The 13,462-nt window shown below is 40.1% G+C and overlaps 2 protein-coding genes across 2 annotated transcripts in view; both read left to right on the forward strand.

Annotated features, from left to right (window-relative positions):
• The window catches only part of NMU (neuromedin U), a 145,522-nt gene that overhangs the window by 38,068 nt on the left and 93,992 nt on the right, over positions 1–13,462 (forward strand). The gene's annotated exons all lie outside the window — the stretch shown is intronic.
• Positions 5,897–6,410, forward strand: LOC118010513 (60S ribosomal protein L32-like). Its single transcript, XM_035004942.1, has one exon. It carries the CDS (start codon positions 5,945–5,947, stop codon positions 6,350–6,352), a length of 408 nt encoding a protein of 135 aa, XP_034860833.1. The 5' UTR covers positions 5,897–5,944; the 3' UTR covers positions 6,353–6,410.

Consider the following 13,462-nt stretch of genomic DNA (forward strand, 5'->3'; position numbering starts at 1 on the left):
CCAAGGTCATTTGCCTGGCACAAGGAAAAATGTTCAGGATATTAGGCTGCAACCCCTCACCTCCTAATTAAATTTAACAAAGATGTCAGTTGCATACCATTGTGCCCAACATTATACTAGATTGTCTAACTAAGAAAATGTATTTTTTTCTTTAATTTATTTAAGGTATAAATGTATCTCAAGGTCTGAGAAAAACTTTAAAGAGTAGTATTCAATCCAATAAATGTAGATTGATGTTTCAAATTAAAGCAGGTAAGAATTAAAAAAAAAAAGATTATGACATTGTCTCTAACCTTGAGGAATTTTGCTGCCACAATTTGAGAATAAAACCACATGTAAATAAGTACTCTGTTGCCTTATATAAATGGTAGATAAGTAACTGTTTAGGGAAGGGCAGTAATGTGACCTGGAGTGGTCAGAGAGAATGTGAACTGAATCTTAATGAATGGAAAAGGTTTGAACAGGCAGTGAAGAAAGAGAGAGCTTCCTGGGAGAGTAAATGTTTTCTCATTCATAAGCAAAGCAAGTAGTTTTTAAAACTATTTTAAAATTTACTGTGCAAACTGTGTTTGCTGACGTCCTGTTAGGTTTGAGGTTATAAGATCATCCCCTAATATAGGTGCTTTGCTTAGGGTCGTTTTCAAAATCTCCTTGAGAGATTCCAAGGACTCAGAATAGCCAAAACAATCTTGAAAAAGAACAAAGTTGGTCAGAGTTTGTGCTTAAGCCTTCTTAGCCACTTGGAGGTTGAACTTTTACCACTGGGGGGATGTGGTTTCGAGTTCAGGGAGTTAACTTTTGTTGTACTTTTTCAGCCCGGAGCTAGTAGCTCGGAGCTTCCTACCCTGATGGCTCCTGAGAGGTGCTGGGGAAATAGAATTAAAAGCAAACTCTTCTCCCAACCCAGAAAACCTCACCACAGATGTAGGAGAGAGAGAAAACAGTTTTGTCATTGAATAAGCATTAAACCAGGATGTCACGTGTATCACAGGCAATCCGCTAAGACATGGCCAAGACTGAAAGAAGTCTCACCCTGACATATAACCAAGCAGATACAACAAATTATGTGCGTGTTTTCCAGATAGACAATGTCTTGTCAAGTAAGAGGACTCGGCAGCACCTTTGGCACACATAGTTCATACTCGTTTTACCTGGTAATTGGAGTGGCCATCTGTGTTGACTTTATCCAGGAGGAAAACAAACTTCTCTTTATGACAGGATGTAGTTTTGCAACCTGGAACAAGGCCCCACTGAATTTAGACTCCTACCTTCCTGCAGAAACTGGGAGACAGGAGTGGTCTCTCCCTTGATGACTCCCAGGTCTTTCTAGACATTACGGGGTCACACAGCAAAAAAAGGCTGATTTAGTCTTCAAAGGGATTTATATACATTTCAAAGAGAGGAGAAAGTACTTACACTTAAAAGTTTTCTAAAGTAAATGACCTGAGAAAAGAGAAGCAAGGGAAATCTCTTCCCTTGTTTTCAACAGGGAGAATTAAGCCTCTTACTTCTAATTGCATTTGCTCTTACAGGGGATGCAAACTTTGGCATGCACAGGTTGTCAGGGATGACTGTGATGTTATTTTTAAGCCTGTTTTTCTAGGAGTTGCCCCTTAGAGCAGCTCACTGTTCATTCTGTTTGGTCAGAGGTTGGATTTAAGCCCCTTGGGCCAGTGAGTCTTCTCTCCTGTGTTGATGAATCTGTGTCCAGCTTGGGGAGTGCTTTCAGCATTGCCCCATGTCCTGATGGCTCTGAGTGGGGGCAACCGAGTGTATTTGCACAGCCTTCCTGACCCCCAGAGTTGACTCTGACCCAGGACACCTCTTGATGATGACTGCCTCTTTCCTTGATTCTCTCCATTAAACTTCTAGCTGCTCTGCTGTTTTTCTATGTCAAGGAGCTGCCAGCCACTTCTTAATTGCCCTCCCCTAAAATCTGTATTGTTTTTCAACAATGCCCTTAGGCATGGAGTTCTTCACTCTCAGTTCCAAATAAAGTCAGTTTTCTCAGAGCTGCAAAGCTCTTTGTCCCTATGGCCTGCCTTTCCTCCAGGGCAGAACCCTTGCCCTACTCTACCTATTTGGATGTGAGGACCTGCTTTCCCTGGACTGACACCCCTGCTCTATAAGTATGCACTGGGGTAGGAGGGGGAAGGAGTTGGCAGCCCCTGGTCTTCTCAACTTGCCCCTCCAGGCATGGACCCTCCACCCTATGAGTGAGCTGGAGTGGTGGTGATTGGGGCCCCAGTCACATCTGGCCTTTTGTGTCTGGGGTAGAGCTTCTGCCTTATGAATAGAGGGCTGGGTGGAGGAGGAGAGACCTGATCCTCTTAGCCGGACTTGCCTAGAATAGAGCTTCCTAGAAAAGATGAGAAACATCTGCACCCTGTCCATCTTGGCCTGAAACTATAGTCCCAGCCTGGGAGCTGGCTGGGAGATGAAACTCCCATTTTCTTGGCTGCACACGAATAGAGTTTCTGTAATGAAGAGCTGGGGGAATAGTGAAGTAGGTTATGGTTCAAATACTACTATTTTTACTGATATTTAGTAGATTTTCTTGAATGAATGTTTCTCCATTTGCTCTATCCCCTTAGGACAATTTCTAGAGACTTTAAATAAGTAAAAATTATTTTTCACTAGTTGAATTGCTTTGCTAAAGAGTCCATTGAGCTCCTTACTCCATCATTCCAGAAGTCCCACTTCTCATGCTCATTTTGAAATATATTTCACGGGATATAAAATTCTGGAATTATGGGTTGACTTTTGTTATTGTTGTTTCTTTAAGCATTTTAAAGACATTTGTATATTGTATTTTGGATTACATAGTTTCTGATAGCCTGCTGTCATTCATATCTCTGTTCTCTATATGTAATGCTTTTTTTTTCTTCCTCAGTTCAAGATTTTTTTCCCCTTTGAAAGGGGTTTTCAGCAGTTTGACTGTAATATGATCGGATGTATTTTTTTTCCTAATTTTTCTCACTTGGGATTCTTCTGAACTTTTTGGATTTGTGTTTGTTGTTGCTATTAATCTCGGAAAAATTCTCAGCCATTATCCCTTCAGATATTTCTATTGAACTGTTCTCTCTTCCTTCTCCTTCTGGTGCTCCAATTACATCCATATTAAACCATTTGGTATTGTCCCCCAAATTCTTAGATGTTCTGGGTTTTTATTGTTTTTGTTATTGTTGTTTGTTCTTCCCCCACTTTGTTTTCATTTTGTGTTTCAGTTGGGATAATTTCTGCTGATTTATTTTCAAGTTCATTGATCCTTTTCTCTGTTACATCCAGTTGCGTATAAGTCTATTGAGAGAATTCTTCAATTCTGATGCTGTGCTTTTTTTTATTTCTAGAATTTCTTTTCTTTTTCTTTCTTTCTTTTTTTTTTAGAGAAGAGCATGTGTGTGCATGACTAAGGGGAGAAGGAGTAGAGGGAGAAGGAGAGAGAATCTTAAGCAGGGTCCATGCTCAGCAAGGAGCCAGACACAGGGCTCAATATCACAACTCTGAGATCATGACCTGAGCTGAAATCAAGAGTTGAATGTTTAACCAATTGAGCCACCCAGGTACCCCATATTTCTAGAATTTCTGTTTGATTGTTTTATATATATATTCCATTTCTTTTCTAAAATTCTCCATCTATCATTCAAGCTGTCTATTGTTTCTACTAGAGGATTTAACATTGATCATAATTATTCATATCTCTATCTGTTAGTTTTAACATCTGTTTCTACCTCAGTTGGCTGCTTTAGCTCTTGACAATGACTTGGTTTTAGTTGCTTTTTGCGTCTCTTATTTTTTAATTGAATGTCAGAAACGTGTAAAACAACATCAGACACTAAGGTCAAAGGTAGTTGCCTCTGGAAATGGACATGTTTTCCTCTTCTGTCAGGTTAGTCAGTAGTTTAGCTGAGTTTATTATTGCTCTGCTTACCTTAAGTACAACATAGACTTCAAATTCTTCCATCAGAGGATGACTGATACTTGTACTTGGTATGTAACCTGGCATGAAGAAACGGTTCTTCTTAATTTTCCTGCTCCACCCTCAGCCTTCAGTGGGCCCTGCACACTTATGCCACAAAGTTTTCTCTTCATGCTCTTATTTCCCTACTCCCCACAAAGTGGCATACTGATACTGCTTGTTGCTTAGTGCAATAGTTCTGATGGGGACATGGGTTTTCTCAGTTCTCCTGCTCTGTTTGCAGTGAGGGATACATGCTGTGTGCCTGGGCCTCCGTGCTAAGGCTTTCTCAGTCTTTCTGCCCTTTCATGGCAAGGTACTTTGCTTTGTATTTGTGGGGAACTTTGGTAGGAGCAAATTTCTCACCTCACCTCCAATAGTTGAAGACCTTTGCTTTATATCAGTGCAGGATCCTGGGCCTGAGTAAGTTTTCTTCCCCTCTTCCAACAGCAGATAGCCTGTATTTCTCCCTCTTCCTCAGTGGTAGAGAGCATGCTCCTAGACTGTGGGAGGTTGGAGGATTTCCTATCTCTTTTCCAGTGGCAGCGGGTCTTTGTCTGGGACCATGAGGTGGAATAGTTCCTTCTCTTCCCCTGGAAGCTAATGGTTTTTGCTTTTTATGAGCCAAGGGTCTTTGAAGCAGATGGGTTTGCATGTCACTGCATTATCTAGGGTGGAGAGGTTTTCTCAATAAATATGAAAATTGAGTATAATGCAACGAGATCAATCTTCCTGAGAGGTCTATGGAGTTAATCTAATTTATTATCACCGCAGTAAACTCTGAAGGGTAGGTGCATTTCTTCTTTTATATATTAGAAGGAAATAGTTTCCTTTACTAAATAATCAAAGTTTAATTAAACTCTTTTGGGAACTTGTCTCAGGATGACACAGACTGAATAGTTAGACCACCTTCCAGGATCAGGAAACCAGACAGGTCCCCATTACCCAATGCCAAATGACAGGTAGAACTTGGGTCAGAAAAAAAGCTGGGCAAGATATCTGAGGGTCTGTGCCAGTCCACTGAGGGTAAGTGAGCATAGATGGATCTTGTGTTTAGAAACCTATTCTTTAGAAATCTATTTTCCTCTTCACATTTAGTAAATTTTTCCTTTAAAAATGTTTGCTCATCTCGTATAAGGACAGAAGTATTTGCTAAAGAGAAACAAGGGGAGGAATACTTCTTTGTCCATGAATGGACCACCATACTTTAAGGACTTGGACAAGATGGGAATGATAGAAATCAGAGCAAGAGAACCCCAGGGAGCAGCCACATCCAGGAAGGCAGAGTGAGAGTTGGGGCATGGTCATCTCTTCCATGCCTTCCAGAGCTCGGTCAGCCTGTGTTTTATGTGGGTGAGTGGCTCTTCCCTCCCATGCTCCCCACTGAAGCAGAGTGGCAAGGGGGAGAACAAAGGGACTTTGAAATGAGAGATCCAAGCTCTGACCCTTACTTTTATGTAGCATCAGAATAATCCCTAGAGCCCAGCATGATCTGGCAGCTGCCTCTCTTGCCAACCTCACCCCCCACTTACTTGGCCCACTCCGTGCTCACTGGCTAGTTGATTCTTGTTTCTGGGCTCACCACTGTACTCACTGTTCGCTCTGCCCGGATGTTCTTCCCACACACTTTATGCTGGCAGGCCCTTTCTCTTTGTTCCCATCTCAGGCTCACATACCACCTCTTCAGGGAGGCCCTCCCATTGAAATGACCTCGTTCCACCCAGGCCCTCCCATGATTTTATCAAACCTTTCAGAGAGCTTATTACTTTCTGACATTATCTTGTGTATCTATTTGTTTTCTTGCCATTGTCTGTCTTGCTCCCTCTGGGTTATCAGCTTTGCAGGCCAGAAACTTGATATGTCTTACTGGCTCCTGTGTTATTCACACTAGGGCCTGGCACTTGGTAGACACTCAGTAAATGTTTATTGAATTACCTCTTCCTCGGCACTGCCTGTGGAGGTGGCAGCTATCTGTTACTGGGCATCATGGCTGCCCTCAGACCTCTGGTGAAGCCCAAGATCGTTAAAAAGAGGACCAAGAAGTTCATCCGGCACCAGTCAGACCGCTATGTCAAAATTAAGCGCAACTGGCGGAAACCCAGAGGCATTGACAATAGGGTGCGCAGAAGATTCAAGGGCCAGATCTTGATGCCCAACATTGGTTATGGGAGCAACAAGAAAACAAAGCACATGTTGCCAAGTGGCTTCCGGAAGTTCCTAGTCCACAACGTCAAGGAGCTTGAAGTGCTGCTGATGTGCAACAAATCTTACTGTGCAGAGATTGCTCACAATGTCTCCTCCAAGAACTGCAAAGCTATTGTGGAAAGAGCAGCCCAGCTGGCAATCAGAGTCACCAATCCCAACGCCAGGCTGTGCAGCGAAGAAAATGAATAGACAACTTGTTGTGCACGTCATATTTGTGTTAATAAAACCATAAAACTACAAAAAAAAAGTTTATTGAATTAATTGGATGAATGATAGTGAAATGAAAGAGACAAATAATTATATACATGTGTATGTGTGTACACGCAGTTATTTATGTTTTGACTTATTCGATGAAAGGGTAGGAAGTGGCTTACAAGAAGCACCCAGCTTTGAATCTAGGAATCAACTAATTTTTCATTTTACTGATACTTATGCCATTTTCACTGTGATCTGCTTATTCAATTGCAATAAAGGGCATAGATTTCATTTTCTGGTCCTCACTGACTATATAAAATGGCTGCGTCTTTTCTTCCTGTCACACTGTTATTAACCTATGGCTACAATTGAGTTATTTATCAAGTCAGCCACTGAGTGATATAGTATAAAAATCTAGGAGCAACTAGGGGCACCTGGGTGGCTCAGTCATTAAGCATCTGCCTTCAGCTCAAGTCATGGTCCCAGGGTACTGGGATCAAGCCCTATGGGGAGCCTGCTTGTCCTTCTCCCTCTGCTGCTCCCTCTGCCACTCCCCCTGCTTGTGCTCTCTTGCTCTCTCTCAAATAGATAAAATCTTTAAAAAATATAAAAATAAAGATCTAGGAGCAATGAAAAACAAATGACATGCTTTATCAACAAAAAGATCAAAGAGATCCAAGATGGTGGAGGAGTAGGGGACCCTCAGTTTCGTGTGGTCCCAGAAATTTAGCTAGACAGCTATCAAATCATTCTGAACACCTGTGAACTCAATCAGAGGTCTAAGAAAAGAATAGCTACAACTCTACAAATAGAAAAGCGACCACTTTCTGCAAGTAGGAGGTGTGGAGAAGTGAATACCAGGAGGTATACAGGAAGGTAAACCGTGGGGGAGGGAGCCTCTGTCAGCTGGCTACCAGAAACTGATATAACAGCAGAGCACAAAATCAGAACTTTTAGAAGTTGGCTCCAGTGAGGGACATCCCTGTCTGAAAGGTGTTCAGGTGGCAAGCAGGGCAGATTCCTAGGTGGGATAGTGTGTCTCAGGATCCTCAGGGTCACAGGAGACTGGGGGTGCCTGAGTGCAGCAGAGTTCCCAGGCTTTGGAGTGGGAAAGCTGGCTGCAGTCAGCAAGCCCAGGAGTGGGCTCTCAGCTTGGGTTTGCTATATACCGCAAACTGTGGGAAGGTCAGGCGACCCCTCTCCAAGCGGGGGCCCAGCAAGCAGTGGAACCAGCAAGCCCCGCCTTCCCCCCAAGGAGGAGCGGTGCCGGTATGCTCCCACCCATGCCCCAGGAGTCTGCAGGGTTTGGAGACTCCAAACGGGGTCATGTGATAGATAGAAATGCTCAGTCACAGGCCAGGTGAGCACAGCGTGCAGCTGGAGACCAGGGAGACAGGAATGATTGACTGTTTTTCCCTGAGGGTGCAATGAGGAGAGGGGCCCCAGAGCATTTAGTTCAGGGGCTGGAGATTGGGAGGCCTTCATTTTCATTCTCATCCTCTAAAGCAGTACGGAAAGCCTTTAGTGAACAAAAGCCACATAGAGCAATCCGGAGCTGCTTATTTAACCTGGCTCCTGGGGAAGGGCAGTGCAGTTCCGCCTGGGGCGGAACTTGAGAATCAGAGCAACAGGCCCCTCCCCCAGAAGATCAGCAAGAACATCCTGCTAAGACCAAGTTTACCAGTCATAGAGAACTGCAAAACTTCAGTGCCAGGGGAAGATAGTATATAGCATTCATGGTTTTTCTTCTCACGATTCTTTAGTCTTTCAATTTTAATTTTTTTCTCTTTCCTTTTTGAACCAATTTCTTATTTTATCAACTCTTTTTTAAAATCTTTTTAAATCTTTAAATCTTTTTAAATCATTTTTACAGTTATGGTCTATCCTTTCATTGTATTTAATTTTATTTTTGCATATATATGAGTTTTTCTTTCTTTACAATTTTGGGATGCAGTTTCTTTTAACAAACAGATCAAAATACACCCAGAATCTAGTGTATGGCTCTGTTCTCTTCACCTGTCTGATCATATTCTCTCTCTTTTTCTTCTTCTTCTTTTTTTGTTTTGTTTTGTTAAAGTCGTTTTTAATTTTCATCTTTACAGTTACATTCTATCCTTTCATTGTATTTAATTTTATTTTTGTACATATATAAATTTTTCTTTCTTTACAAATTTGGGATCTAATTTTCTAAGAAACAGACCAAAATACACACAGGATTCAGTGAATTGCTGTATTCTCTTCACCTTTCTGATTATATTCTCTCTCTCTCTCTCTTTTTTTTTTTTTTTTTCTGGTTTTGGGTCTCTTCTGATTTGTTTAGTGTATATTTCTCTAGGGTCATTGTTGCCATTTTAGTGTTTTGTTCTCTCATTCATCTATTCTTCTCTGGACAGAATGACAGGACAGAAAAACTCACCTCAAAAAGGAGAACAAGAGGCAGTACTGACTAACAGGGACCTAATCAGTATGGATATGAGTAAGATATTGGAACTAGAGTTCAGAATAATGACCATAAAGATACTAGCTGGGCTTGAAAAAAGCATAGAAGACACTAGAGAATTCCTTTCTGGAGAAATAAAAGAACTAAAATCTAATCAAGTCAAAATATAAAGGCTATTAATGAGATACAATAAAAAATGGAGCCTCGGGTCACCTGGGGGGCTCAGTTGGTCAAGCGTCTGCCTTCAGCTCTGGTCATTATCCCAGGATCCTCCAATCGAGTCCCACATTGTGCTCCCTGCTCAGCGGGGAATTTGTTTCTGAAACAGGAAGAAATAAAAAACCTGAACAGACCCGTAAGCAGCAAGGAAATTGAAGCAGAAATAAAAAATCTCCCAACAAACAACATTCCAGGCCCGGATGGCTTCCCAGAGGAATTCTACCAAACATTTAAAGAAGAATTAATACCTATTCTTCTGAAGCTGTTTCAAAAAATAGAAATGGAAGGAAAACTTCCAAACCCTTTCTATGAGTCCAGCATTACCTTGATTCCAAAACCAGACAAAGACCCCACCAAAAAGGAGAATTACACACCAATATCCCTGATTAACATGGATGCCAAAATTCTCACTAAGACACTAGCCAATAGGATTTAACAGTGCATTAAAACAATTATTCACCATGACCAAGTGGGATTTATTCCTGGGCTACAAGGTTGGTTCAACATCCACAAACCAATCAATGTGATACACTACATTAATAAAAGAAAGGACAAGAATCATATGATCCTCTCAATAGATGCAGAAAAAGCATTTGACAAAGTACAGCATCCTTTCTAGATTAAAACTCTTCACAGTGTAGGGATAGAGGGAACATACTTCAATATCATAAAAGCCATATGTGAAAAGCCCACAGTGAATATCATTCTCAACGGGGAAAAACTGAGAGTTTTCTCCTAAGGTCAGGAACACAGCAGGGATGTCCATTCTCACCTTTGTTGTTCAGCATAGTACTAGAAATCCTAGCCTCAGCAATCAGACAACAAAAAGAAATGAAAGGCATCTGAATTGGCAAAGAAGTCAAATTCTCACTCTTTGCAGATGTTATGATACTTTATGTGGAAAACCCAAAAGACTTCACCCCAAAACCGCTAGAACTCATACAGGAATTCAGTAAAGTGGCAGGATATAAAATCAATGCACAGAAATCAGTTGCATTTCTATACACGAACAATGAGACAGAAGAAACAGAATTTAAAGAGTCAATCTCATTTACAATTGCACCAAAAACCATAAGATACCTAGGAATAAACCTAACCAAAGAGGCAAGGGGTCTGTACTCAGAAATCTATAGAATACTCTTGAAAGAAATAGAGGAAGACACAAAGAAATGGAAAAACGTTCCATGCTCCTGGTTGGGAAGATCAAATATTGTTAAAAAGTCTATGCTACCTAGAATAATCTATAATTATTAGCCACAATTTTGGCAAGGCAAAATGAACTATTGGGACTTCATCAAGATAAAAGGCTTTTGCACAGCGAAGGAAACAGTCAACAAACCAAAAGACAACCGACAGAATGGGAGAAGATATTTGCAAATGACATATCAGATAAAGGGCTAGTATCCAAAATCTATAAAGAACTTATCAAACTCAACACCCAAAGAACAAATAATCCAATCAAGAAATGCGCAGAAAACATGAACAGACATTTTTCCAAAGAAGACATCCGAATAGCCAACAGACACATAAAACAATGCTCAACATCACTTGGCATCAGGGAAATACAAATCAAAACCACAATGAGGTACCACCTCACACCAGTCAGAATGGCTAAAATTAACAAGTCAGGAAATGACAGATATTGGTCAGGATGTAGGAAAAGGAGAACCCTCTTACACTGTTGGTGGGAATGCAAGATAGTGCAGCACTCTGGAAAACAGTATGGAAGTTCCTCAAAAAATTGAAAATAGAGCTACCTTATGACTTAGCAATTGCACTACTGGGTATTTACCCCAAAGATACAAATGTAGTGATCTGAAGGGGCACCTACTTCCCAATATTTATAGCAGCAATGTCCACAATAGCCAAACTATTGAGAGAGCCCAGATGTCCATTGACAGATGAATGGATAAAGAAGGTGTGGTATATAAATACAATGAAATACCACTCAGCCATCAGAAACATGAAATCTTGCCATTTGCAACCACGTGGATGGAACTAGAGTGTATTATGCTAAGCAAAATAAGTCAATCAGAGAAAGACAAGTATCATATGATCTCACTGATATGAGGAATTTAAGAAACAAAACAGGATCATAGGGGAAGAGAGAAAAAAATGAAACAAGATGAAATTAGAGAGGGAGACAAACCATAAGAGTCTCTTAATCATAGGAAACAAACTGAGGGTTGCTGGAAGGGAGGAGGGTAGGGAGATGAGGTAACTGGGCGATGGTCATTAAGGAGGGCATATGACATAATGAGCACTGGATATTATATAAGACTGATGAATCACTGACCTCTACCTCTGAAACTAATAATACATTATATGTTAATTAATTGAATTTAAATTTTAAAAGATCAATGAATTTCCTTCAAATATGAGAATATTTTCTCAATATTTTGTTGTTGTTCACCTGACAGACTTATTTCCATAATATGTGAAAATTAATTAGAAAATTTACATCTCTTTGGGCACCTGAGTAGCTCAGTCTGTTAAGTGTCTGCCTTTTGGCTCAGGTCATGTTCCCAGGGTCCTGGAATCCAGTCCCACATTGGGCTCCCTGCTCAGTGCAGAGTCCTCTTCTCCCTCTCCCTCTACCCCTCCCCTCTAGTCGTGCGCTCTCTCTCTCAAATAAATAAATAAAATCTAAAAAAAGAAAAGAAAGAAAATTTGCATCTCTGTCATTATTCATGACCAGTGAAGTCATGGAAAAAGAGAAGTCAGATTAAAAATTTTAAATGATGTAATTATAAGGCAGATTGCTAGATCCCAGGTTCCCAGATCCCTGTGAAAATTCCTTTTGCCATTAGTAAAGATGTATATAATTGGTTTGCTTCTTGCAAATAATTGTGTGTGGAAAGAGATCAACATTATAGAAGGAATTAAAAGATGTGAGACTATTATTTGATGTAGGGTCCAGGGAAATCCACTAATGTGGTTTTTAGTAAGTTGCTTATATTTTTGTTTACTTTTGCCACCCGTTTTCTTATCTGTAAATTTAGAGGTTAGACCCCCCTAAGCATCAACTTTTAGCTCTGAAATTCATTGACAGGTCTCCCTTCTTTCTTCCATCTCCTTTGGTCATTTCAGAGGACACCACTAGACACCCCCAAACTAATTTAAATTTCTTAATATGATCTGTTATGGGTTTGGGGGAGAGTAGAGGAGTTTCCAGAAAAAGAGCTGATAGACAACACTGCTGCCTGCTGGGAATCTCTTCAAGCTCATGTCACAGTCACAGCCATCTTAGACCTCAAGTCTGACCTGCGGCTCATGGTCAATTTGTTGGAGACCTTGCTTAGAGGATAAACATCACAAGATACGGATTTTTCTTTTGATGTTAAAAAGAATCTGTCTATTAAAATTGACCCGTTCTCAGCTGTGTCTGAACACTCAAGCTACATGTAGGATAGGTTGTTTTTACTAATCATTTGCAATGCAGTTTATCTCAAATTATGGTTGTGAATTTCAAGCATCAGAATCTCCCCCTGCCACCTACAGTGTGGCTAACATGCAAATTCTTTGGCCTCACCTCAGACCTGCTGAATCAGAATCTGGTGGAAGGAGATGGTGCCCAGGGACCTGCAAGTTTCACAAATTCTCCAGGTGATCCTTATTCACACTCAGGTTTGGAAGCCATCATGTTGATAAGTTGGAAATAATTCCTCTCTAACTATCCTGCTAAAAGTGTAGAAGCAAGGTAGATCTACACAACTTATTAGGGCAAATCCTACATCATTATACTGAAAGGAAATGAGCTTGACCTATGTAACAGGCTGGTTTGTCTTGTAATATAATCTTTACATAATTTCATTTGAATATCTTTCTCTTTAATTTCTGTTCTTGAATTTATTTTTGGGTGATTGTGAATACACAGAGGATTTGTGGTATTTCTGCTTAAAGCTGCTATTTAATTCAGGGTAAATAGATAAAATCATTTTATTCCCTTCTTAATATTTCAAAAGCACATACTAGTTTAATGTAATATTTAGTGGCAATATAGTGTATAATGTTTTCTTTAACTATAAACCACTATCTCCCCCAACCAAAAAACACAGAAATAGAAACTCTTCACACTATAAATGTTTTTAAACTAACTCATTCATATGATGATCATTATTCATACATCTCTTTAATGCATTTTTAACCTATTAACAATCATCAATTTATTTTTTAATTATGATATATATGCTTAAGATAAAATTTACCATCTTAACTATTTTTAAGTGTATAGTTGTTGTAAATATATTCACATTGTTGTATAACCAATCTCCAGAATTTTTTCATCTTGTAAAACTAAAACTCTATGCCCATTAAACAACAACTCTTTATTTCTCCCTCCCTGTAGCACCTGGCAACACCATTCTACTTTCTGTTTCCATGAATTTGACTTCTTTATATACCTCATATAAGTGAATTCATACAGTATTTGTCTTTTTGTGACT

This window comes from Mirounga leonina, unplaced genomic scaffold (assembly GCF_011800145.1).
Source record: "Mirounga leonina isolate KUSES-001 unplaced genomic scaffold, KU_Mleo_1.0 Mir_129, whole genome shotgun sequence".
Taxonomy (NCBI): Eukaryota; Metazoa; Chordata; class Mammalia; order Carnivora; family Phocidae; genus Mirounga; species Mirounga leonina.